This window comes from Lithobates pipiens, unplaced genomic scaffold (genome assembly GCF_037356315.1).
Source record: "Lithobates pipiens isolate NorthernLeopardFrog02 unplaced genomic scaffold, aLitPip1_a1.2 Scaffold_25, whole genome shotgun sequence".
Taxonomy (NCBI): domain Eukaryota; kingdom Metazoa; phylum Chordata; class Amphibia; order Anura; family Ranidae; genus Lithobates; species Lithobates pipiens.
The window spans coordinates 96843653-96871476 of NW_027507787.1; the positions used below are offsets into that span (position 1 = coordinate 96843653).

Below are 27824 nucleotides of genomic sequence, written 5' to 3' on the forward strand. Positions count from 1 at the left end.
CTTTGGTCTCCTTCTGCTGATCTCGTGTTAGTAAAAGTTTGGTGAGAGACGATTCGCGCTTTTCAGATTAGTGATTCAGAACGCTACTACTCTTCGGTTTGTGCTTGTGTGTGCGTATCTGATAATCAGTGCGTGCAGTCAGTAAGTATTTGTTTCTCATTGTGGACTATATCTTGGTATAGTATACTTTGAAAGGCATTTCTTATTGTCTGCTTGCTTCTGCTATTCAGGTCGTTCTTTCAGGCCTTGCTGTTTATCGGTGCTTTCTGTTGTCCGTTCTGACCAGCCAACCGTTTTCAAACCATGTTTTGTCTAAGTACTCGTCGAAGAGTTTGTGCTGTGCAGGGGCTTCGTTTTGGGGTTCTTACTTTGACACAAGCCCGGTCCATAAACAGGGAGGGGAGGCGTTTGTGGACCAAGAATTGGTTGTGCCAGCGTGACCAGTTCTCACACATGCCTTTGCTCCGTGAGATCCGCGAGAATAATCCTGATGGTTTCAGGAATTATCTCCGGATGACGGACCCCCATTTTTCACCGTCTGCTGGCTTTGCTGACCCCTTATATCACCAGGTAGGATACCTGCATGCGGCAAGCCATCACTCCGGAGCAGAGGCTCATTGCCACGTTGCGCTACTTGGCGACTGGGAGAAGCCTTCAGGACCTCAAGTTCTCTACAGACATCTCCCCCCAGGCTCTGGGGATCATTATTCCAGAGACCTGTTCTGCCATCATTCAGGTCCTGCAGAAGGACTATATGAAGCTAAGTTTTCTCCTTAAACATCACATTCTATGTATTTCATGATTGCTAATGTGTTGCATTTCTTTCCTCATTCCCTAATTACCATTATTGCAATATGCTCTAATTCATATGCTCTGCCCCTTTGTCCTCATGCATATTTGCCTCACTAACTTCCCCACCATGCTCTTCTTGGCCCATAAAACTATAGTCTAGTCACTTACCAATGTCTTTTGTCAGCTCCATAGTATTGCTTTCCCCTAAACACCCCCCCCCCTATAATGTCTACAAATGTGATGTGTGTGCTTCAATTCATGCAGAGTCACATTTTTAAATTTTTTGGGGTTGTGCCAAACTCATTAGGAACCCCCCTCCCCCCAACTGCTAGCTCAGCTGATAGCAATCCTCTATCTGATGACTTTACCAAACCCAATACACACTATACCTACCTTTTTGATGAGCACATTTCTGGATGAATTCACCTAAGCATGTAGTGCAAGGGCCTGCCTCAATACTTTCAAAAGCTATTTTTTTTTTAACCTATTAATTATCTTGATATGTAATGGCAGAATGTCAATATGCTTCCATTTTGTTTTCTTTTTGGGATTATGACACTTCTTACCTGTCCGGTGGGCTGCCAATAGTGTAACTAACCTTATACTTATACTTTAGGCTTTAAATACTCAGTTCCCAAAATGTTATACTAATTTTGTCAAAAAATGTTGGTATCTAATCTGCTTGCAATGTTGATTTGTCAAATTACAAATTTTTGTTCTTGTTTCACCACACAGTGTCCTTCAACGCCCCAGGAATAGCAGACTGTGGCCTCCCACTTTGCCAGTTTTTTTCAAGTTGTGCCTTTTTCACCAACAGTGCAAACCCAAGTTCAGAGCGAGATGAGGGGACAGTCTCTTCTTCAGATAATCTTATTATGTTGTGGGTCTGCTACACACACACCTTATTTTTGTAACTAATGTATGTAGTGCATTACTGACCAAAATCATGCTCATTTTCAGCACCATGGCAGGAAAATGGCATGATTGTCCAAATTTACACCTCACTGTGGGTGTTTTTTTTACTAAAGGCACATCCACTATGCACTACAAGTGCACTGCAAAAGTACACCTGAAACTGCACTTGGAGTGCAAAGTGGAGTTGCCTTTAGTAAATCACACTCCTTCTCAGCACAAACTAAAATTTTACTACAAATACATTTTTGGCGCAATGAAAAGGGAAGCCACACATTGTTGATAATTAAACTTTTTAATACAAGCACATTCACATGTGCGTTTCAAAAAGGTTTTTACAACAAACCAAGAAATTGTGTGTATCAAAAAACAGAGTTTAATCAAAATTTTGTTTACTTGTTTTTTGTGTAAACAGGCATGTATCAAACCGTAAAATACAGAACACATGAACTTACAAAGTTCAACTTTGAAAAGTGAAGACAATATCAGACATGAGTATGTACAAACTGGGCTGATATTGCCTTCATCACATGGGGTGTCACCCCTGAAAAATCCAAATTTGGAAGATGCACACAGTGTGTCAACATGTGCTATCTCCCATCATGGGGGATCAATGTACATGTTTTGGGGCTGCAACCCCTTCATCTCAGCCACTTTCCACAAAACACGTACATTGATCCCCCATGATGGGAGATAGCACATGTTTACACACTCTGTGCATCTTCCAAATTTGTAATTTCGAAAAAATACAAAATTTTTTTGTTTAAAATAGCAAAAATAAAGCCCTATCTAGTTTTTTGTTTTTCACACTCTTCCCAAAACATCAATGGTGTTCTTCATTTTATTTTTAACCTCATTGATGCTTTGCTGTATATTTTCCAAAACCTGATTGCACCCCATTATCTCCCCAATCAGGATCTGGGCACTTTCACTGGTAAAACGGGAATCTTCTTCCACATCACCTACAAAACAAAGCAAAAAAACACACCATGTAATAAAAATATGGTGACATACATTGATGAGCTTACCGGAAGCTGTGTTCTCCGACACTCACCTGTTGTGGTAACAATTTGCCCAACCTCCACGATCTCTCCTTCCTCCTCCTCCTGCTCCTTTGGTTTCTGCTTTTGGAAGTTGCCCTTCTTTGGGAGGGGTGTGGTCCCTTGTGTCCTCATACTTGCCAAGTCTTCTCTCCCCTATGAGAATGTAAAAAAAGAATAATTAGCACACAGGGCAGAAATAGGATTATGAAACATTGCTTGGAAGTGTTGTACAATTGTGTTTTTTGGCCGAGTTCCAAGGTGAGAACATTATTGTGGACACTTTGTTAAGCTGGAATACTTCCCTGCAGAACGATGTTTCTTACGAACGAATGAAACCATGAACGTGAAAGTGCCCATTTTAAAATGCACAACATGAAATCAAAGCACATTGGAGCAGTATGCAAGCAAGAATAATCATATGAACACACGACAACTACTTACTTTTTTTAAGAACACGCATGATCCTTATGTACTGCTCGTGCTCCCTCAGTTTCAGGTCTGACCAGCGTTTTCTCAGTTGATCCTTGGATTGTCGTACCCTAAAATTCTTATGAAGACTCTTCACAACTTTAGACATGATCTTGGCCTTTCTGATATTTGGGTTTGGGTAAGGTCCATACTTCCCATCATAGTCGGTCCTGTTCAATATGTCCACCATCTCCAACATCTCTCCAAAAGACATGTTTGAGGCCTTAAATCTTCTCTTCCTGGATCGGGACGTTTCAGGCACCGGGCTTTCCTCACCCTCCTCCTCGTAGTGGAACTATTATTAGTGCGCACCTGCGTTCTTTCCGCCATGTGCTCTCCCCACTGCGCCGGAAGAGAAGGGGTGGGGAATAGTCTAGAAAGAACGTCGGGAGGGCGGAGTTTCACGCATGCGCACTGTATATAAAACGCAACATGCATGTATCGTCCGTACGATCTGGGAAGAGAGTGAGGCACGGACGTGACGATCGAGCAAACGAAGGTAAAAATTTTTAACTTGGTGCATCACTAGACTAGACTGCTTCTATCTAGACAGATGTTGGGACAAGATTAGGAGGGTTTTTAATGGCATTATTAGTATGTGAGGGTTTGTCTTGTGTTGTGTCTTGCAGACAATATGGATCCATTCAAAAACCCAAATTTTATGGGGCTATTCCTCGAACTCTACAAGGACATGCCCTGCCTGTGGCAGTTCCACAACGAGTTTTACTACGACATAAGAAAGAGGAACGCAGCGCTGGAGAAACTTCTTTCTTTGGTGCGGATCATGGTCCCCACGGCAGACATGGCCTATCTGAATAGGAAAATTGTGGCCATGAAGATTACATATCTCAGGGAGAGAAAGAAGCACCTGGAGTCCTTGAGAGCAGGAGATCCAGATGCCGTTTATTACCCCAGGATGGTTTCCTTTGAGAGGCTGCATTTTCTGGTAGACCAGGGGGTACCCAGGCCACCACTCTCCAGTCTTCCTTCAAGGCATCCTTCACCCCCAGCTGAGGCTTCTGATGTCCAACCTGGGCCTTCCAAGCAGCAACATGTGGTGGGGCCCAGCTTGAGACCGGTATTGCATTGTTGAACATATTTCTTGTGTTACATTTAATGATGTTAACTAGATGTTCTTATTGATCAGTAAGTTGTGATTTAACAACGTGGTTTACATATCAAGAGACAGTAGTGACCAAAAATGATTGGGACGGGAAAGAAAAATGCTGGGCTCAGAGTGATAGTCTGTTCTGTTTGGTAACATTCAATTTGCAAAAGCCAGGAGCACAAAATGGTGTGATTGATTGATCAAAAAACTAAAACTATGTCCCCTTTTCATACACAGGAAGACCTCAGTCGGGGGGGAGGCTGTGGCAAGTGGCAGCCAGGAGGTCGACCAACGCCCTCCTCCTCCTGCCCCAACTACAGGAGCCCAGCCACAGCCTCGAAGGATGCCTGGTGGGAAGTGCCGAAGGAAGACGAGAGAGTGATGGCCTGGGTTCATTCTGGTCTGCCAGAAGATGCAGCCTCTCGAAGAACCACATCCTGGGGACATAAATCGTAGGGGTGCAACGGATCAAAAAACTCACGGATCGTTCCTCAGATCAGAGTCACGGATCGGATAATTTTTCGGATCAGCAAATAGTAATTGAATTTGCAAAAACCTGTGAAAATTCCACCACCATATAGTCCCCAATGTAATATCCACAATCTCCCCCACTGTAAGATCGGCAAGGTATGGGCCGGGTATTGCAGAGTATTGGCAGGGTATGGAGGGATGGCTGTCACAGAGCAGCGCTGTGGACACTACAGATCCAGCCCACAGAGCTGCTTCCATCCGATCACTGCACAGATCTGTACAGCGAGGGGAGAGAGGAACTGGCATCATTACATGACGCCGGTTTGTTTACAAGTGATCGCTTCGTCATTTGACGGAGCGATCACATTGTAAACGGTCTGGGTGTCGAAGCTAGGCTGAAGCTGCGGCCTTTCCTAAGGCAGAGACCATGGATCGTGGCGTGTGCCGATCCGAGCAGGGTGACCCGTTCGGATCACAGATTGGTGACGATCCATTGCACCCCTACTGAAGTGGATACTAGTTGTCCTAAGTTGTTGAGTCCTTTTTGTATCCAGGTTTTGAGAAGCAAGTGTGGTGATGGCCGTTCTATTGCTTTGATGAGGAGTCTAGAAAGGATGGACCTGGGTAATCCTTTAGTGTGTTGTGTGGAGGCTGACCATACTCGTAGTACTGCTGTTACCGAGTTTAGATATTGATGTTGTGGTTTGAAATTGAGTAAGGTAGTAGTTAGAATATGTTTCATGTGGACGTTTAGAGCTGTGGATTCAATTTGGGTCCATGTTTTGCTAGAATTAGGTAACCACCATTCTGAGTTGGTCCAGAGCCACTGCTTTGTAGTATGCTTAGATGTTGGGGGCTCCCATTCCCCCCTGTTGTACAGGGGTGAAGAGTGTCTTTCTTGAGTCTGGATTTCTTGTGTTGCCATATAAATGTGTTGATATTTCATTTAATTGGGTGGGTAGAAAAGATATTGGGATCGTGCTAAACATATACAGTATGTGGGGAAGCAGCTACATTTTTGATTGAGCTATTCTACCTGCCCAAGAGACAGGGAAGTGGCTCGGTTCTTTGGATATGCGCATACGCTTTCCTTGGAGGTCATCATATTTACTCTTAAAAGCGTCCTGCTTTGGAAAGTTAGGTGAATTCCCAAGTATGGGAGTGAGGAACTTCTGGACCACATGAAGGGGGTTTCTTTTGAGATAGGTTTGGTCTGTGGGTCAATACCTAAGCTTAAAGTGGTTGTATAGTCAATTTCGGGACTTTTACCTACAGGAAAGCCTATAAGGCTTACCTGTAGGTAAAAAAAAATGTCCTAAACCTGTACGGTTTAGGATATATTCCCCGCACAATGCAGTCAGCGGCGCATGCACACTGGGGATTCTCAGCTGAAAGTCTGCCGTACCCTGCCGGAAAGAAATCTCCCATGCGCGGGAGTGACGATATCGCAGCTCCGGCCACTCACAATGACGGAGTCCTGATACCCGGAAGAAACGCAGAGGGAACATGTCGGCTCCCTCGGCATGGATCGGGCCAGATGTCGGGGCCTCGTTCTAAGGTAAGTATTTCATAATGAGCTAGTATGCGGTGCATACTAGCTCATTATGCCTTTTCCTTTTGCAGGTGAGTTAAAAAAAAAAAAAAAAAAAAAAAAAAAACTTCAGTGGATATACAACTGCTTTAAAATAGTGGATTTACTGTGCTTAATTTTATAGAGAGAGACTGAGCTGAAGTGTTCTAGGGTCTTTTGAACAGCTGGAAGGGATGATTTGTGATTGGTTAAGGTGATGTGTGTATGGGCCCAATTTTATGTTCCACGTCCCTTATTTTGATACCTGTTATTGCTGCTATCGACCTGATGGTTTGTGCAAGTGGTTCCATTACCATGACAAAGATCAAGGGGGAAAGTGGGCACCCTTGTCTTGTGTCATTAGTGATTATAAAGGGGTCTGATGTTATGCCAGACTTCCAAAATCACGCACTTGGGGAATAATATAGAATCAGGATGGCTGATAGTATTGTCCCAGACAAACCAAATTTGCCTAGTACAGTTTTCATGTATGTCCAATGAACCCTGTCAAACTCCTTCTCTGCAACAAGTGACAAGAAAAGAGAAGGCGTTTGGTTGGGTTCTACCCATTGTATTAGATCAATGAGGCGTCTGTTACCGTCTGAGGCTTGCCTGCCTGGTACAAATCCCACCTGGTCTGGGTGGATTATTCAGGGTGATAATCAAAGAAAGACATTATGCTAAGAGTTTTGCATATAGTTTGGTGTCTGTATTTAGGAGTGAGATTGGGTGGTAATTAGCCAGAATGTCAGGGGCTTTGCCGGGTTTCTTTGGGAATTTTACCTGGGGTGGTAATTGAAAGTTTTTCATAGATGTGGGGTGATCAGGTCAGAATTGTTTGTACTATTCATTTGGAAACCCATCTTGTCCAGGGGCCTTTTGTAGGGGTAATTGGTTTATGCTTTTAAGTATTTCTGTTGCGGAGAAAAGTGTTGACAGGGATTCTAGCTGGGTGGAAGAGAGAGGGAAGTTGGATGGATGAAAAAGCTTCAATATCTTCTTTTTTAGGAGGGGTTACCTGTTCTGAGTCTTTATGATTGTACAGTTTTGCATAAAATATGCAAAACACATTAGCTATCTCTAGAGGATTATTTAATCGTTTACCTTGAATTTGTGAGGAACTGGATCTTTTTGTTAGCTTGCTGTCTTTTCATTTGTTTGGCCAGGAATGCTCCCGGTTTGTTGGCTGAGGTGTAAAATTGGAGTTTCAAACGTTTAATATAGTAGTCAAATTGTTTATGAAGGTGTTCACTAAGTTGGTTTCAGAGGTTATTTATATCTAGGGACATTTTTGGTGGACGCTGATTGATTGATTAACATATATTCTAGGGCTCGTATTTGTTTTAATAGGTTTTCTGTAGTGGAGTGATTTTTCTTTTCCTGTGCTCCCAATTTTATGAACAGACCCCGTAAAAAGCTTTGTACGCATGCCAGATAATAGATTGGTCATCAACTCAGAGTAGCTTGTGTTCATAATAGTTCTTGATCTCTGATCGAATGTCCCCCTTCATATGTTGCATTGTAGAGCAGGGAGGGGTTTCCCCTCTATACACTATGTCTTGGGGATTTGTTGTTGGTGAATAACTTAACCACTTAACAACCGCCCATTGCCGATTAACGGCTTCAGGGCGGTTGTTTAACTCTGAGAGGCCGTTAATTAACGGCCTCCCAGAATTCTGCTCTCGCGCGCCCCCTGGGGCGCGCACTCGAGAGCATCCGTGACCGCCGGGTCCACAGGACCCGGCGCATCACGAATCACGGTAAACGGCCGCTCAGCGCGGCCGTTTACCACGTGATCGCTCCGTCAAATGACGGAGTGATCACTTGTAAACAAACCGGCGTCATGTTATGACCCTGGTTCCTCCCTCCCCCTCTCTGTACCGATCGGTACAGCGGAGGGGGAAGAGATCGGTGTCAGCAGCGATGTGGGCTGCATCTGCAGTGCCCACATCGCTGCGCACCGAAAATTAACCCCTCAATTCCCTGCCAACACTCTGCAATACCCTGCCATTACTCTGCAATACCCCCATTACTCTGCATTACTCTGCAATACCCCCATTACTCTGCATTACCCTGCAACACTCTGCATTGCCCTGCAGCACTCTGCATTGCCCTGCAGCACTCTGCATTGCCCTGCAGCACTCTGCATTGCCCTGCAACGCTCCGCAATGCCCTGCAACGCTCCGCAATACCCTGCAACGCTCCGCAACACCTTGCAACGCTCCGCAATACCCTGCAACACTCCGCAACACCTTGCAACACTCCGCAATACCCTGCAACACTCTGCAATACCCTGCAACACTCTGCAATACCCTGCAACACTCTGCAATACCCTGCAACACTCTGCAATACCCTGCAACACTCTGCAATACCCTGCAACACTCTGCAACACCTTGCAATACCCTGCAACACCTTGCAATACCCTGCAACACCTTGCAATACCCTGCAACGCCCTGCAACACTCCGCAACGCCCTGCAACACTCCGCAACGCCCTGCAACACTCCGCAACGCCCTGCAACACTCCGCAACGCCCTGCAACACTCCGCAACGCCCTGCAACACTCCGCAACGCCCTGCAACACTCCGCAACGCCCTGCAACACTCCGCAACGCCCTGCAACACTCCGCAACGCCCTGCAACACTCCGCAACGCCCTGCAACACTCCGCAACTCCCTGCAACACTCCGCAACTCCCTGCAACACTCCGCAACTCCCTGCAACACTCCGCAACACTCTGCAACACTCCGGAACGCTTTGCAATACCCTGCAACACTCTGCAATACCCTGCAACACTCTGCAATACCCTGCAACACTCTGCAATACCCTGCAACACCCGCCAATACCCTGCAACACTCTGCAATGCTCTGCAACACCCGCCAATACCCTGCAACACTCTGCAATGCTCTGCAACACCCGCCAATACCCTGCAATGCAATACTCTGCAACGCCATACTCTGAGATACCCAGCCATAGTCGGTGATACCCTGCAATACCCAGCCATAGACATCCCCCCCCCCCCCCTCCCGCCGCCCTCCGGTGCTTCTATCGAATCGCTAATACGATCAAAGCCAGAATCTTTTTTTTTTTTTTTTTTCAGGCTTCCCAGCTTAGAGGTGAGATGTGGGGTCTTATTGACCCCACATCTCACTGTAAAGAGGACCTGTCATGCCATATTCCTATTACAAGGGATGTTTACATTCCTTGTAATAGGAATAAAAGTGATCAAAAAAATTATTTTTGGGGAAAAAAATGTCAAACTAAAATAAATAAAGTAAAATGAACAATAAAAAAAATGTTTTTTTTTTTTAAAGCGCCCCTGTCCCCATGTGCTCGCATGCAGAAGCGAACGCATACGTAAGTCCCGCCCACATATGAAAACGGTGTTCAAACCACACATGTGAGGTATCGCTGCGAACGTTAGAGCGAGAGCAATAATTCTAGCCCTAGACCTCCTCTGTAACTCAAAACATATAACCAGTAAAAATAAAATTAAATTGTCGCCTATGGGGATTTTTAAGTAGCGACGTTTGGCGCCATTCCACGAGCGTGTGCAATTTTGAAGAGTGACATATTAGGTATCTATTTACTCAGCGTAACTTCATCTTTCACATTATGGAAAAATTGGGCTAACTTTACTGTTTTTTTGTTTTTTTTTAAGCCCAAAACTGTTTTTTTTTCCAAAAAAAAAGCATTCGAAAAATTACTGCGCAAATACCGTGCGAGATAAAAAGTTGCAAAGACCACCATTGTATTCTCCAGGGTGTTTGCTAAAAAAACATATATAATGTTTTGGAGTTCTATGTAATTTTCTAGCAAATAAATGATGATTTTTACATGTAGGAGAGAAATGTCAGAATTGTCCTGGGTGCTCCAGAACACCTGATGGCGCTCCATGCATGTTGGGCCTCTGTATGTGGCCACACTGTGTAAAAGTCTCACACATGTGGTATCGCCCTACTCGGGAGTAATAGCAGAATGTGTTTTGGGGTGTAATTTGTGGTATGCATATGCTGTGTGTGAGAAATAACCTGATAATATGACAATTTTGTGAAAAAAAAAAAGTAAAAAAAATCTTGATTTTGCAAAGAATTGTGGGAAAAAATGACAACTTCAAAAAACTCATCATGCCTCTTACTAAATACCTTGGAATGTCTTCTTTCCAAAAAGGGGTAATTTGGGGGGTATTTGTACTTTTCTGGCATGTTAGGGTCTCAAGAATTGAAATAGGCCGTCAGTACTTCAGGTGTGATCAATTTTCAGATATTGGCACCATAGATTGTGGACTCTATAACTTTCACAAAGACCAAATAATATCCACCAATTTGTACTTATTTTTACCAAAGATATGTAGTAGTATAAATTTTGGCCAAAATTTATGAAGAAAAAATTACTAATCTGCTAAATTTTCTAACCGAAACAAAGAAAAATTCATTTTTTTACAGAATTTTCGGTATTTTTTCCTTTATAGCACAAAAAATAAAAAACCCAGCGGTGATTAAATACCACCAAAAGAAAGCTCTATTTGTGTGAAAAAAAGGACAAAAAATGTATATAGGTCCAGTGTTGCATGACTAAGTAATTGTCATTCAAAATGCGAGAGCACCGAAAGCTGAAATTTGGTCTGGTTATTAAGGGTGTTTAAGTGCCCAGTGGTCAAGTGGTTAATTGATATTGGTGCATGGTCAGACCAGGTAAATATACCTATACGTGCTGTGACTGATTGTAATAGGAATTTATCTGTGAGAAATAAGTCGATCCGAGAGTAAGATTGTTGAGAGTGAAAATTTAAATGTGTAATGTCGCTCCTCATCGTGTAGGCACCCCCAGGGATCGTACAAGTCCTCCTTTTTCAGTAAAGAGGACAATGCAGCAGGCCTTCTGCTGGTTGGATTAGTAGTGTCTAGGGAAGCGTCAGCAATGTCCTTAAAATCCCCACATAGTATTACTGAATTGGACCTATAAGGGGCTAATTTGGAGAGTAGGCTTGTGTAAAATTTCTTTTGAGCCATGTTGGGCGCATAAAGATTCACTATAGTAAGGCATTGATTCTCAGTCGTCACAGATAGCATCAAGTACCTGCCTTTTGCGTTAGCCACACAATGTAGTGTGAGAGAAACAAAGGAGAGGATTGCGATCATGACTCCTCTTCTTTTTTTTTCTTAGGGGTACTGGCAAAGGAGCAGTGTGGGTAGCGTTTGTGAGCATATGGGGATTTGTTTTTGGTTAAGTGCGTTTCTTGCACACAAAGCACGTTTGATGGGTCAGAGCTTCTTTCCATAAGAGGCTACATTTGAATGGGGGGGGGGATTTAATCCTTCGCCATTGTGTGAGGTGATTGGCCATTTTGGTGGATATTACCTGAGGATGGAGATGAAGGGAGCGAGACTACACCTATGACGTGCGCTACTCGTTACCAATAGGGATATCAAACCAATACACCGATATACAAATTAGATCCGGTATGTCACAGGATAAACCATTTGAAATTATTGTAACGTATTAGAGGAAGTATCACAATGTATTAGTAAATATATTGACAAGAAAAAACAACAAAGATAGCACACTATAAACTGAGGAGGTGGATTCAACAATATAACAATAATCTGTGCGCCCGATCCATGGTGATGTCTCATGCATTTAATAGAGGTAATAATTGTGAAAACAGTTGCTGCAGGTAAGGAGTGATCTCATTTGTCTTTATTCAGAAACACCTCCTAGATTTGATATTTCGTCTAGAGCGATCCTCTCAATTTAATATGATGTATTTCAGATGCATCGTGGTCATGTGCTTCTAATAGCTTATGTGCTTTAACATGGTCATGCATGTTCTCCTCAAGCACGTCAGCTCTTTCTTCCAAACAGTCCACCCTGTCATGTACTGTATCTGTGAGACTGAGATTGGCAGTTCCCTGTGCAGGTCTTTTTGCAGTGTAAGTAGCATGGATTTTAACATTGCTTCTGTCACAGGCTTCTCTGACACAGGGATGGCTGCTAGAGCTGGCGTATGCTTTGTGTCAGTGGCCAGATTAGCTCACAGTTGTTTTTTGGGCTGGGGTTCTGTGGGAGAGGACAGGGGAGGATGCCAGCCTCTTACCTCAATCCATGCTTTGCTGTGAGGGCAAGGTGTCCATGTCATCCCTGGCACTGTCCCTGGAGAGTGTGGCAGGGTAATCCTCCTGGTGGGGTCGCTGAGTGTTGCATCTCTGCAGCTAGGGAGCGTGGGTGTTGCATTACGGGGTTCAGGTGGCTTGAACCTCTTCAAGGACATGCCTGGGATGGTCCTGAGTCCTTTGACCCCCGACCTGGCCGCACTGCGGAGGGGAACAGTTGCCTGGGTTGCTTTGGGTTGCTCTGGATCCTAAAAATGGAGCGGAGCTCAGGAGGACTCAAGCCTCCATTGCGGTCCACAGCAGGCAACGCCCCTAATTGCTCTGTCTAATACTAACTGTGTCTGTGTAATACAGAAATAAAAGAATGTTGCCCCCCCCCAGACTAATTTGATTCTACTACTCTCCAAGCCCTCTGGCCCAAAGGTCACAAGTTATTGATCATTGCGTCTGCCATAATATTCTCAATCTTTTCATGTAGATCCTCCTTTTTAGAATGTTTTGCACATGGATTGTTGAGCTCACCCTTTCAAGGCATTTGCTCTGCCTGTTAGGTTTGCTCAACATAACTTCATGGAGAGTGACTTCACAAAAAAATGGCATATTCCTTTGGTTGGTCTGGTGGTCTTCCATCTCCACAAGAAGTTAACAAAACCAATGGACGATGTCTCAAGACAAACTGCTGGAAGACTTATTTAAAACATCATTTGCTCTAAAAGAGTAGCTCCATAACTGTTGATTGCGGCTGTAGGCCTGTTTCAAAACCTTAAAGAAAAAGTACAGCCAAAGCAATTTGTTCTGCACTCCTGTGACCTCTTTTCAGCAAACAGCAGGCTGAAGTCACAGAGCCAGTCCAGGCTCAGGCAAGATTGTGACAGTGGAGTGTTCAATCACGAGGGGGACAGGTGCAGCATCAGGCTGATGCTGCATCCACCTAGGTAAGTATGATTCTTAAAAAAAATTTAAAAAAACGTACATCTCTTTTAAAGTCTGGGCACATCACATGATGAGAGAGAGCTCCTGATACTGTGTGGAGATACTGAAATGAGCAGAAACCTGGAGGATTTTCCAGGTGCTCTTTGCTTCTCAATTGCAACCTTCTAGGATTCCATTTAAATGTTTTCTTGGGGTCCCGGTCTATACACATACGCGTAATCAAGTGTTGGTCCACAGAAATACCCTGCAGGTAGCTTGTGAAATCTTTAACTTTTCAAGGGGAACATTAGTTTGGTCCTGCTTTGAATTATTACCTCCAGAAGGTGGCTGTGGGTAAGAGTACCTTGTTCTTAAGAAGAAGGCTAAGCGTATGGTTTAGGCCCCTCTTTCTACTTCGCATTCATTTAACAAATCTCAAACCTTGGGCATCAGGGGATATCAAGGATGCTCATCTGCATGTTCCAGTCTTTCCACTTCACAAAAGGTTTCTGCAGTTCACGGTGAAGGATTACCACAATTTTTTGGCCCTGCTGTTTTTCCCTGTCCACAGCTCCCATATTGTTTGTTTGGTCCCAGTCCTGGGGCTCCTGTGTACCCTGGGTATTTCTGTTTTAGGGTACCTGAATGACTTACTTCTGAGGGAACAATCCACTTTGCTATTGGTGGCCAATATGTCTCACACGGTGCACACTCTGGAGAGGTTTGGATGGGTTCTGAATTTGCAGAAGTTTGCATTAGTCCCAACTCTTGATCTGAGAAATTATGAAGACTTGCTCAAGACTCTTGACAAATTCCTTGATTTCACTTTTGCATGTCCTGGGTAAGATGGTAACCTCTTTCAAGCCAGTGCCCTTTACCTAGTTTCATTGCAAGCTCCTCAAAGGAATGTCTTGGCATTTTGGGGCAGAAGGTCAGTTATTGGAATTGGCTGATGCTGTTACTCCCCAGCACAAGTCTCTGGACTGGTGGATCCCCTCACAGATCTTGGAGATGAGGAAATCTTCTTTCCTGTCCTGGAGGGTCTAGATGACAGACACCAGCCTTGGTGGCCTGAGGAAAAGTTCTGGATAATTTCTCAGTCCAAAGGACTTGATCACGGCAGTAGAGATCGTTGCCCATCAACATCCTGGAACTGAAGGCGATTCATCTTACCCTGCTGCACTGATTGGTGCAGCTGAATGGCTTTCCTGTAAGGGTTCAGAAGAACAACACCATGGTGGTAGTGTACATAAATCGAGAAGGCACCAAAAGTTGGGGTAGGTTCCTGGGTGGAACTTTATGTCCCCGCTCTACATTTTAGGCATGGAAAATTAGCAGGCAGATTTTCAAAACTTGCTAACTTTTTTCCAGGGCAGTAAGCCCTTCATCCAGAGGTGTGCAAGGAACTGCCAGTGGTAGGGAACCCCAGATTTGGATCTTTTGGCATTCAGGTTCAGTGCAAAGTTGGACAGGTTCCTCTCCAGGGCCAGGGATCCTCGAGAGTTTGCAGTGGATGCTCTGGTGAAACCATGGGACCAGTTCTCCCTTATTTATACCATTCCGTTGTTACAGCCTCTACTTCTGCTTTGCAGGATTTAAGTGGAAGGAATTCCTGGGGAGCCTTTGATTCTGTTATTCCGACCCTGCTGGAGGCTAGCAAGGTGACTTCAAGGAAGATTTACCACAAAATGGGGAAATCTTATTTTTCTTGGTGTGACGCTAGGGGATTTCATCCTCACTGGTGTGGCATGGGTTGCATCCTGGCATTTCAGCAGTCTGAAGTTGATCTGGGATTGGCTTTGAGTGCGATCAAGGGTCAGGTTTCAGCATTGGCAGTCCTTTATTTTTTTATTTTTTATTTTTTTAGAGACCCATTGCTACTCCTTCCTTGGTGTGTGCGTGAGACATCACACATACTGTTCCACTAGTTAAGATTCTGTTGGCTCTACTTTCTGTATTGCTGAGATCTCCGTTTTGTACCCATCCAGGATATTCCTTTTAGTTTCTCTGACTTGGAAGGTTATTTTTCTGATTGCCATTACTTTAGCATGGAGAGTTTCAGAATTGACTGCCCTTTCCCGTAAGGAACCATTTCTGTTGCTCCTCCCTGAAAAAGTGGTTCTAAGGCCTTTGTGGTCCTCATTTAAGGTGGTTTATTCATTCCATCTCTACCAGTAATAGTGTCTTGCCTTTTTGCTCTAAAAACCGGGGGCCCATGGTTCATCATACCTTGGATGTGGTTTGTGCTATCAACTGATGTTGACTACTTCAATTTGTAAGTTGGTTTTCCTCTTTGCTTCTAGAAGACTCGAAGAGTCATGCAGCTTTCAAATTGACCATTTATCTTGATTCTGTTGGCTTATTTCTCAAGCTTATGGTCTGAAGGGACTGTTTTCAGTGGCGGCTCATTCTACCAGACATGTTGGTGCTTGCTGCGCTATTCATCATCACGTTTTGATGGCTCAAGTTTGTAAGGCTTCTACCGGGTCTTTGCTTCATACTTTGTTGCCCTACCCCTTATATTCAGTGCTTTGAGACATCCCATTCATAATTCATATGTCTCAAGGGATGTATGATTATGAGATTTTTGCTTTTACCTGTAAAATCCCTTTCTTTGGGTACATCACAGGACACTGGGATCTCATCCCTCTTCTTTTGTGGTTCATGGCTCCAAAAACTTGCAAGTGTCTAATCACTTAAAGGTGACAGCATAACCCTATCATAATGGATATGAAAAGACCTTTTTGTCCTGTGATGTATTCCAAGAAAAGGTTTTAACGAGCAAACCAAAAACCCCATTATTTTCTGCTTTGACTTGTTTGCCTAAGTAAATACAATAAACTGAGGATTTGCCAAACTGCATTTACTTAAAGCTTTTCTTGTTAAGTGACCCTTGAAGTGGTCACTGTAGCTACAAGTTATACTTAGTGATGTTAATTTTATGTATATTTCACACAGGTCTTGAAAGCGGGGAGAGCAAAACTGTTAACCTGCCAAAAGAGAAAGTCCAAAAGCTGATCTCACCAGATACAGTGCAGTATATTGAGAATTTGATGAATGTTGCTGAGCTGTGAGTAATTCTGTATCACTGTTTTACATCGAAGAGGGATAGACGTGAGTGGGTGGTTTGATGAGCAGGCACGGTCTCACCCTCCAAAAATTTGTATCTAGGTACAGCCTCAATTGAAACATAATCACTCGGGTTGCTTGAGTGCTTATGTTAGGGGGCAGAAAGCGGGAGGAGCCTGTGAACAACTTTAGCACTGGCTTATAGTGGAGGAAACTATCCAAATGGTACCAGATCACCTTTTCCCCATATCTGTTTGCTGGAATTAGCAGTTGCTGTTAATCATCTCTTACTACTGGAAATACTAGTTGTCTGACTTTTTCATGTAGACCCTCTTTCAGAAGATCAGTAATGACACCAACAGTATGTGTTATGAGGAGTTTATTGTACCAGTTCTCAAAATGACTATTATTTGAGGGGCTAGTTTATCCAAAAGTGACTGGTTTCTTGTATATTATATGTTAAATACACCTTCAGTGTCCTGATTATCAGTGCAGCCCTAACAGTGGCCACCAGTGCTGCCAATCAGTGCCTTCTTATCAGTGTCACCTATTAGTGCCACCTATCAGTATCTATCAGAGCCCATCAATGCTGCCTATAAGTGTAGCCTCATCAGTGCCCACCAGTGCCACTTCATTGGTGTAGCCTATCAGTGCAGCCTTAGCGCACATCAATGAAGGAGAAATAATTTTTTAACAAACTACAGTTCAGAATGTTCGATCTTCTTCTGTTTAGCAAAAATAAAAACACAGTGGTGATTATATACCGCCAAAAGAAAGCTCTATTTGTGTGAAAAAAAATTATAAAAATGTAATGAGTTCAGTGCTGTATAACCGTGCAATTATCATTCAAATTGGGACAGCGATGAAAGCTGAAAATTCACCAGGTCTGGAAAGGGGTTAAAAGTGCCCACTAGGCAAGTGTTTAAACCCTAATAGATTGTAAGCTCTTTCGCCTTCTGTAGCCTTCCTTTTATACTCTAATTTTTTACTGTTCACTTTATTTGCTAGCTTTCTTTTTTTAAATTTTAACAGGTCAGTCTTGAGCTCAAAAAGAATTGTTGATTTTGAGAATGTCCAAGCTGAACTTGCTGGTCTTAAGAAAAGGTAAGCCATCTAGTAATATTCCTTGTAGCTAAAGAGAGACTATGGTGAGATTTACTAAAACTAGTGCACTCGGAATCTGGCTTCTAACTTCAGCTTATTCAATTAAGCTTTGCCAACCAGTTCACACTGGTCCGAAATGCTCTCCGACTTTGAGAGCACAAGTCGCATGATGTGTCGAAATCAATGGTTCCCTATGAGAGCCTTCTTAACCACTTCCCACCCACCATATAGCAGAATGACGGCTGGAAAATGGTTAAGTTATCCTGACTGGATGTCATATGATGGCGTCAGTCCGATCTCGGTAAAGAGCCTCTGACATAGGCTCTTTACCATGTAATCGGCTGTGTCCAATCACAGCTGATCACAATGTGAACAGGAAGAGCTGGTTATAGGCTTTTCCTCCACTCGCACTGATAGATGCGAATGGAGGAAAGACAATCGGCTGCTCTCCTGACAGGCTCCCATCAGACCCACTGAGGATGACCACCAGCAATTTCAGTTACTGCCCATTAGAGGTGCCAATCGGTGCCCATTATAGATGCCTGTCAATGACTCCTCATCAGTGCTGCCCATCAGTGTCACCTATAAGTGCCCATCACTGCAGCCTTTCAGTGCCATCTATGAGTTCCCATCAGTGCAAAAAATAAAAACCCAGTGGTGATCAAATACCACCAAAAGAAAGCTCTATTTGTGGGAACAAAATAATAAAAATTTTGTTTGGGACAGCATTGCATGACCACGCAATTGTCATTCGTAATGTGACAGTGCTGAAAGATGAAATTTGGCTTGGGCTGGAAGGAGGGAAAGTGCCCTGTATTGAAGTGGCTAACTGGTCTGACTTGTGTCGGTCCGACTTTGAAAATGCGTTGGGCACGATTTCAGCCAATTGATTTGAATAAAAGTTGGGATCATCGTCTTAACTGATGCGACTTGTGGCCTGTGGATCTTGAGGGGAAACCCCACGCCAATAGGCTGCTTGATTTTTGCCCTTGCTTGTTTGTGCCCCTAAAGTGCCATCAGTGAGTGCTTATTTGTTCTCATCAGTGTCACCCTATCATTGGATCCTCATCCAAAAAAATTATTTTCATTTTCTTTCCACATTTTCCAAAAACTTGTGGGAAAAAAATGACATGTTCAAAAGACGACTTATGCCTTATAGAATATACATTGGGGTGTTTGCTTTCCAAAATGGGGTTATTTTGTGGACGTTTTCATTATCCTGGTGCTCCAGGGCCTTCATACATGTGCAATTTATGCTCCTAGAACGCCTGATGGTGCTCCCTGCATGTTGGGCCTCTCTACGTGGCCAGGCTGTGGAAAACATGTGGTATTGCCATACTAGTAGCAGTATGTGTTTTGGGGTATAGTTGCAAGTATGCATGTGCTGTGTGAGAGAAATAACCTGTTAATGACAATTTTGCAAAGAATTGTGGGAAAAAAATTACAACTTTGGAAAAACTCATCATGCCTACTAAATACATTGGAATGTCTCCTCTCCAAATTTGGGTGGTGTTTGTACTTTCTTGGCTTATTAGTGTCTCAAGAAATGAGAGAGGCCGTCAGTACATCAGGTATGATCAATTTTCAATGACTGGCACTAGGGTTTCATCAATACCAATATCGGTGCCGATACCGAGTATTTGCACAAGTATCGTCACTCGTGCAAATGCACCGATACCTGAAACTGATACTTTCAGGCTTGGCTCTTTGAGCTGTCAGTGGTTCTCTCCAGTGTTAAAGAAGTCCAGTAATTGGAGCTGTCAAAAAAAAAAAAAGCAGCTGGCAATGGTTATTACCAGCATTGCCCAGCTCTGAAACACTAAAATAAAAAGAAACATTGTTTCTTTTTGTATATTTCTGTTTCTTCATCTGCAGATCAAAGGGATGAACAAATGTTCCTCTGTTTAACCCCTTAATAACCCTTCATTTACTCTAATCAGCCTTAATTAACTCCCTATTCTCCTCCATTTAATTATGTTCCCGCTTTTTTTTTCTTTTGCTCACGTCTATTTTATACACTATAAACAATTAAAACTTTTTTTTTTGTTTGCTTTGTTAGTAAATATTTTTACACATATATATTAATCTATATTTACACATTTCACATTGAAAAAGCACTGCATTTAAAAAAAAAATCAATTTATTTCATTTGTAAATACATTTTCAATGCTTTGTACCATTGCTGACAGCTGTAGTTAAAACAAAACAGTTGCGGTAGGTATTGGTAATTGGTATCGGCGAGTACTAAAAAAAATTTAAATTGTATCGGTGCATCCCTAACTGGCACCATAGCTTGTAAACTTTATATAACCTTCACAAAGACAGAATATTATACACTGGGGTTATTTTTACCAAAGATATGTAGCAGTATAACTTTGGCCAAAATTTATAAAGAAAAATTACTAATTAAAAAAAAAAAAACGGAAACAATAATATCTATTTGTGTGACAAAAAATAGGAAAAAAATTTAATATGACTACAATGTTGCATGGCTGAGTAATTGTTAGGCCTCATGCACACGAGACGCAGATAAAACCTCTGTTAAAAAAAAGCTGAAACGCGCGTTTAGAAACGCGCGTTTTGCCGCGTTTGCATGCCGCGTTTAGACGCGTTTGCGTTTAAACGCGTTTATAAAGATAACATCATGTAGACCCTCCCCAAGCTCTCAAAGCATTTTTTTTAACTATTTCTGCTATTTTGATCAGAGTGAGCAGCAGCAGCATAGAGAGCAGTTGTACACTTGCATTTGCCGTGTCACTTGCCACGGCACCTGCCACAAGTTGTGGATTGTCCACTTGCCACGTCACTTGCCACAAGTTGGGGATTGTCCACTTGCCACATCACCTGCCACAAATTGTGGATTGTCCACTTGCCACGTCACTTGCCACATCACCTGCCACGTCACTTGCCACGAGATGTGGATTGTCCACTTTCCACGTCATCTGCCATGCCACCTGCCACAAGCTGTGGATTGTCCACTTGCCACGTCACCAGCCACATCACCTGCCACAAGTTGTGGATTGTCCACTTGCCACGTGACTTGCCACATCACCTGCCACGTCACTTGCCACATCACCTGCCACAAGTTGTGGATTGTCTACTTGCCGCGTCACTTGCCACATCACCTGCCACGTCACTTGCCACGTCACCTGCCACAAGTTGTGGATTGTTCACTTGCCACGTCACCTGCCACGTCACCTGCCACAAGTTGTGGATTGTCCACTTGCCACGTCACTTGCCACAAGCTGTGGATTGTCCACTTGCCACATCACTTGATACGTCACCTGCCACGTCACTTGCCACGTCACCTGCCACAAGTTGTGGATTGTCCACTTGCCACGTCACTTGCCACAAGCTGTGGATTGTCCACTTGCCACATCACTTGCCACATCACCTGCCACGTCACTTGCCACGTCACATGCCACAAGTTTTGGATTGTCCACTTGCCACGTCACTTGCCACGTCACTTGCCACGAGATGTGGATTGTCCACTTTCCACGTCATCTGCCATGCCACCTGCCACAAGCTGTGGATTGTCCACTTGCCACGTCACCAGCCACATCACCTGCCACAAGTTGTGGATTGTCCACTTGCCACGTGACTTGCCACATCACCTGCCACGTCACTTGCCACATCACCTGCCACAAGTTGTGGATTGTCTACTTGCCGCGTCACTTGCCACATCACCTGCCACGTCACCTGCCACAAGTTGTGGATTGTTCACTTGCCACGTCACCTGCCACGTCACCTGCCACAAGTTGTGGATTGTCCACTTGCCACGTCACTTGCCACAAGCTGTGGATTGTCCACTTGCCACATCACTTGCCACGTCACCTGCCACGTCACTTGCCACGTCACCTGCCACAAGTTTTGGATTGTCCACTTGCCACGTCACTTGCCACGTCAGCTGCCACGTCACTTGCCACATCACCTGCCACGTCACCTGCCACAAGTTGTGGATTGTCCACTTGCCACGTCACTTGCCACATCACCTGCCACGTCACTTGCCACGAGATGTGGATTGTCCACTTGCCATGTCACTTGCCACGTCACCTGCCACATCACTTGCCACGTCAGCTGCCACGTCACTTGCCACAAGATGTGGATTGTCCACTTGTCACATCACCTGCCACATCACTTGCCACATCACCTGCCACGTCACCTGCCACAAGTTGTGGATTGTCCACTTGCCACGTCACTTGCCACATCACCTGCCACGTCACTTGCCACAAGATGTGGATTGTCCACTTTCCACGTCACCTGCCATGCCATCTGCCACAAGTTGTGGATTGTCCACTTACCACGTCACCAGCCACATCACCTGCCACAAGTTGTGGATTGTCCACTTGCCACACCACTTTCCACGTCACCTGCCACACGATGTGGATTGTCCACTTGCCACGTCACCAGCCACATCACCTGCCACAAGTTGTGGATTGTCCACTTGCCACGTCTCTTGCCACGTCCCCTGCCACGTCACCTGCCACAAGTGGATTGTCCACTTGCCACATCACTTGCCACATCACCTGCCACAAGTTGTGGATTGTCCACTCGCCATGTCACTTGCCACATCACCTGCCACAAGTGGATTGTCCACTTGCCACGTCACTTGCCACGTCCCCTGCCACAAGTGGATTGTCCACTTGCCACGTCACTTGCCACGTCACCTGCCACAAGTTATGGATTGTCCACTTGCCACGTCACATGCCAGTCACCTGCCACAAGTTGTTGATTTTCCACTTGCCACGTCACCTGCCAAGTCACTTGCCGCGTCACCTGCCAGGTCACTTGCCACGTCACCTGCCACAAGTTGTGGATTGTCCACTTTCCACGTCACTTGCCACTTCACCTGCCACGTCACTTGCCACAAGTTGTGGATTGTCCACTTGCCACATCACTTGCCACCTGCCATGTCACTTGCCACAAGTTGTGGATTGTCCACTTGCCACGTCACTTGCCACAAGTTGTGGATTGTCCACTTGCAATTGCAATTGTTTAAAATATTTTTCTAATGGTTTTTCATAATTTGCAATCATTTTTGAGATTTTTAATGTAAAAAAAAAGGTCACCTTTAAAAACGCATATAAACGCAAACGCGGCTAAACGCGGGTGCCGCGTTTAGCCGCGTTTTGCCGCGTTTTGCGTCTGAGACGCAGAAATTTTTGTTTCTGAACGCATTTTTTTGCTTCTGGAAAAACGAGATTAAACGCAACTGCATATAAACGGAAAAAAACGAGACTGTGTGCATGGACACATAGGATAACATTGAATGAGTTCAGGTGCAGTTGAAAAAACTGTCCAACTGCATCTGAACGCGCGTTTAACTGCGTCTCGTGTGCATGAGGCCTTAGTCAAAATGTGACAGCACTGAAAGCTCAAAATTGGCCTGGTTAGGAAGGGGGTATAAGTGCCCAGTGGGCAAGTGGATAAATAAGTGCTGCAGCAAATGTTCTGGGTTTTTTGTTTTTGTTTTATATATCGGAAGACCATAGTTCTACTTTAATATTTGTCCCATTTTATCCAAAAACCTAAACGTCAGTGGTGTTGAAGGATCTACCCAAAATTGATATTAATATGTGGATTCTAATCCACTGAGCCAGCTCATGGCTTTTTATGGCCCAACATGATCTCCCTGTCATAATTCCCAGTTATGTTCCAGTGTAGCTGGAAATTTTGGATGCTCTGGATGTTTCCTCTCCATAATGTAAAATAAAAATTTAGCAGGGATGGTGGGAACCCCTCATAAAGGGTACAGCAGGTGTGCAGAGCTGGGAGCTCCATACACAGATCTTACCAATTGTGATCCTGAGTGATAAGTCTGTTTTAGGTGTACTGATACTTTATCTGCGTTGTTATTCAACAAGGCGACGTAGTCTGTTATCCAGCCATCCATAAGGCTGCATTCACACCTGAGCGTAGCGTTTTCAAGCGTTTTTTGCAGCGTTTTTTTACCGCGGTTTTGCAGGGTTTTTTACTGTGATTTGCCGCGATTTTGTGCAGGGCAAAAGGTCATCAATGTTAAAAGAAAAATGCCCAAATCTGCTCAATTCGAGCGACAAAAAAGGGTCCAGGAACTTGTTTGAGCTTCAGGCGACATGTAGTGGAGATGTGAACCATCTCCATTGAGAATAATATAATTTTTCCCCTCTAGCGTTTTGTAGCTTCAGGCTTCAAGCTCCAAAACGCTCAGGTGTGAATGGGGTCTTAGAGGGCATGTTTGCAAAACCCAGTACAAAATGTAATCCTGAATATAGCTTGTATGCAAAAACAAACTTGCTCAACAAAAATGGCCAGTAGCTTCCCAGGCTATGTATTTTACTGTCTGCTTCTAGAAAAAAAAAAAACATTTATATAGTCCCCCTTTTATGTTCTTTAGGCTGCTCCAGCACTATAAGAAACTGAAATATCCATCTGTCCAAATGGAAAACCTGAAAAACTTAAGAAAAGACTTGGCAGAAGAAAAGCGCAAGTTGGAACATAACCAGGAGATGTTGGAGTCCTTGAACGTAAGTGTGAATTTCAAAATGCATAAGTGTCCGATGCTGTAGGTAATATGTAAACAAATAGCGGCCGTGAGTTTGACATTCCGTTATTGCCTGTTGCATCTCTTTTTTTATTAGAATTTGTTTTGCTTTTTTGTTGGCTTATTGCTGCCAGTGATTTGGACAGCTTTACCGCACTTATAAAGATCTTTATCATGGTTCATCTCTCATCCGAGCTTCACCCCCGGCATGTGTCCCGGGTTTACCTGTGTCCTGTGGGAGCCCAGAATCTGCAAAACAGACATCAGGATAACGAGCAGCAGGAGATCAGCAATTCACTAATCTCCCCTGTGTAGTGTGAACCTGGAAGGGGGTAAACAAGCAGATTAGGCCTAGCTTGTGCTCCATCAGTTTCGGCTGAGGGCAGATCCTGATATTTGGGATCTTTTATAGACCTGATGTTTCCTCAAGAATACTATGCACTATGCTACCATTTACAGTATGGAGCTTGTCAGCTTTCTTGCAATAGCAGTAAAATACATTTTAAATTTTTTTTAACTTTTTAATAACGCACAGTTTTGAGCCTGGTCATATTTGATATAGTATCCTATTTACTCAATGTAACATCTTTTTATAACTATCAGAAAATTTAGCATTTCAATGTTGTGGGGTTTTTGTTTTTTTAATGAAAATATATATTTAACGGTAGTACAAATATCATGCAACATTTCATGGAAAAATTGCAACTGGCACTTTTTTTATTCGGTCAGTATTCTAGCTGATTGCATCCTGGGGGTTTAGGAGTGAATTTGTTTTCACTGAAGCAAATTGGATCCAGCTTTACTGTTTTTTTTTTTTTATTTTTTTTTTTTTTTGCCTTCCTCTGAATCAACTGTGGGTATAGTATTGTCTGTTTTCTTTTTTATTTATTTATTTTTTGTATTGTTTAAACTAGATGGATTTGTGTCTTATTTTTTCAACCTGATTATGTAGCTAAATAAACGATGTAAAAGGATTTTACAGGTAGACCAAAAATCCCATTATTGCAGGGTCTTTTAATTTTTTCTTTTTTAAAAAGCCAAATCCACTCTATTCTAAGCTGGAAGTGAGATCTTTCAGGGATTCCACTCTAAATATTTCATATTTATCACAGCTGGTGATGAGTGCTATGCAGCAAGATCACCTTATTACCAGATTATACACACAGCTCATTAAGGGTTGGTTCATATCGGAGCACAGTGTGGGAAAGGTACGATCAGTGCATGTTTCCCGCACCACAGGTGAACGCTCTGCCCTTGTGATCTGCATGCGGGTACCGATGTATTGTTAACGCCACCCCAAATATAGTGCATTTGTGAGCACCAAATCACGTGGTATTGCAGTACTGTGCAGTGTGTTTTTAAAAGTAGTGCAAGCACTACTTGTGCAGTTCAGTGTGCTTTGCAGCCTATTCATATGTATTGGTTATCAAAACGCTCCACACAGGAATGCATAGGAATTGCACAGTGTGAACTGGTCCTGAGGATTGACAAATGATTTAGACAGATTGTGCTGTCTAAATCATTTGTCTGTAAGGACAGTCAGTACATGTGCTTTGGCTGGGCTTTTCTTACTATGCAGCCTACCATGTTCTGCAAACAGTGTTCTACCATATACACACACTACAAATTTACCAGTAAATATTGGAAACCAAAGAAAATATCAGTTATATAAACCTTTCAAAAAATAATAAAAACATTGTTTACCTTCATACGACTAATATTGAAGTATCAGAATCTGTAACCTCAATTATTTTTTGGTTCTTTAGAATGAAGTTGAAAAGGCTGTGGAGAAATCCTATGCCATAGAAGAGTCTACAAAGGCCTTAGAAGAGAAGCTTGAGTCCTTGACACAGCAAGCGGCAGAGGATGTTCAAACCCTGGTGTGTGCCACCATCTCCTTCCGGTAGTTTTATGTCCTTGATATACTGTAGGCTCATTGCATGTGCTGACTCTTATACAAATGTGTGTTCCTTTTACAGGGCAATGTCACAAGTTCGGACTACTTGCAGCTTCCAAAAGCTACTTTTATGGCTGTCCCATTCCAAGTAAGTGGGTTTGTTTTATTTTTTGTTTTTTGTTTTTATATTTAGAGTGAAACTCTAGCTAAACTTTTTTTATGATGCTGGGAAGGCTTCGGATCACTGTCATTGATTTTTTTTTTTTTTGTTTGTATTGCATCCACTTCCCTGACCGTGAGATTTCCTACAATTCTTTCCCAAGAGGCACAGCAGGAAATAAATTGAGATCTCCCCAAAATTAAGGGAAAGTTGTCACAGTAGAGATTTCACATGCCCCCTTTTTTTTTTAAATATACCATTATACTCTCTTTAAATACATCATTCACCAATGTACTTTATACAAACCCAAGTGAGCTAATAATTTCCTGTGCTCCCTGCCTGCATGGTATTCTTATCAATTATATTATTCCCAGCTACAGTATCTCTGAAAACTACAGAACCCATCCTCTCTGTTATCGAGAGAGTGAGGTATTTGCAATTTCTGTCCTTTAGTGACAATGCTGCTTTCTTTTATATTCACTGACCGACACAGCTCCTCTCTGTAACAAATGGGTTGTTGGCCTTATCACTAGGAGAATACTTGGCAAAGTTGTAACACAACATTCATAATTCTTAGTTCTTAGGCTACAACCCTCCACCCTGCAAAGCAGCATCAGTTTTATTTTGCTTAGTAAAGGAGAAGGACCTAGGAACCCTGCGGTCCCATCGGTCCGTGCTTTTTTTACGCAGAAGCTTGGGTTTTTGCGCAAGATGAATTATCCTGTGATCTACTATCAACAGCCGGCTGGGTGACTGGCTGGATACCCTTATCCTTGTAGTCTCCCCAGTCCGGCTATTGAGCGTGTGCAGTCGCAGCTTCGGCTCGGCAGGCCACTACATACCTCAGCTCCAGAGGTAGTCGGTAAGCTTTTATGCTCCAGTGCTTACATATGACCGGGCTACTGATGTCTGCGTCACAGTATGCCAAGGCCAGTAGCTACCCTGTACCAATCAGGTGTAGATCTACAATGGAATGTCTCCCAGCTCTTCAGGACTGGTAAGTACAGCTCTCCCTATCTTCCCTCCCCCTCGTGGAGGGGGATTCTGCGTGTGTGTGTGTGTGTGTGTGTGTGTGTGTGTGTGTGTGTGTGTGTGTGTGTGTGTGATCCCTGAGGGCTCTCACCTGGGATAGGGGACAGGCTGGCGGGTGGTGTCCTGGATCCTGTGTGTTAAGCTCCTGGGGGGTGCCTGTGAGGGTCTGGCTGTGTTTTCGGTGCAGCGCTGTCTGTCACATTCTGTCTCTGTCCCTCCATGGAAGCTGTCCGGCAGCCATTTTAGGTGTGGGCGAGGGCAGCATGTCCTTCTGGGCTTCAAGCGGCCATTTTCCCAGTGCTCTCCTAATCAGGACACTGGCGGCCATTTTCTAGAAGCCTGAGCACGCTTTCAGTGTTCTCCAGAAGCAGCTGCATGTGCTCTGTTTCCTGTCTGTTTACTGGACGCTGGTCAGCCATTTTATTGTAGCCTGAGTATGTTTTTCAGATCGTTTAGCGATCGTTCTGGAGAACTGCCACCGACACAGGTTTGGTTTCCTCTGCACCTGGGAGCACTAGGGGTCTATAGGCACTACTTGTGAACAGCGCAGGGTGGTGAGTCCGCCGGGTTAGAGCCCCTCAGTCAGCAGAAGCAAGGAGGGTGTGACTGTCACTGTCCTAAGTCCCCTCCGGGTGGCAGACAGGGTCTGATGTT

At 43.7% G+C, this 27824-nt stretch overlaps 1 protein-coding gene across 2 annotated transcripts in view; it reads left to right on the top strand.

Moving 5' to 3' along the window:
• The window catches only part of CENPQ (centromere protein Q), a 67428-nt gene that overhangs the window by 31804 nt on the left and 7800 nt on the right, over window positions 1-27824 (top strand). Inside the window, exons 4-8 of one of the 2 annotated variants that reach the window (XM_077454736.1) lie at window positions 16344-16455; window positions 17487-17558; window positions 23935-24064; window positions 25848-25984; window positions 26061-26126. In XM_077454736.1, the coding sequence (XP_077310862.1) occupies window positions 16344-16455; window positions 17487-17558; window positions 23935-24064; window positions 25848-25984; window positions 26061-26126 (517 nt within the window). The remainder of the gene's footprint in view (window positions 1-16343; window positions 16456-17486; window positions 17559-23934; window positions 24065-25847; window positions 25985-26060; window positions 26127-27824) is intronic. The other variant, XM_077454735.1, reaches the window with a different exon arrangement.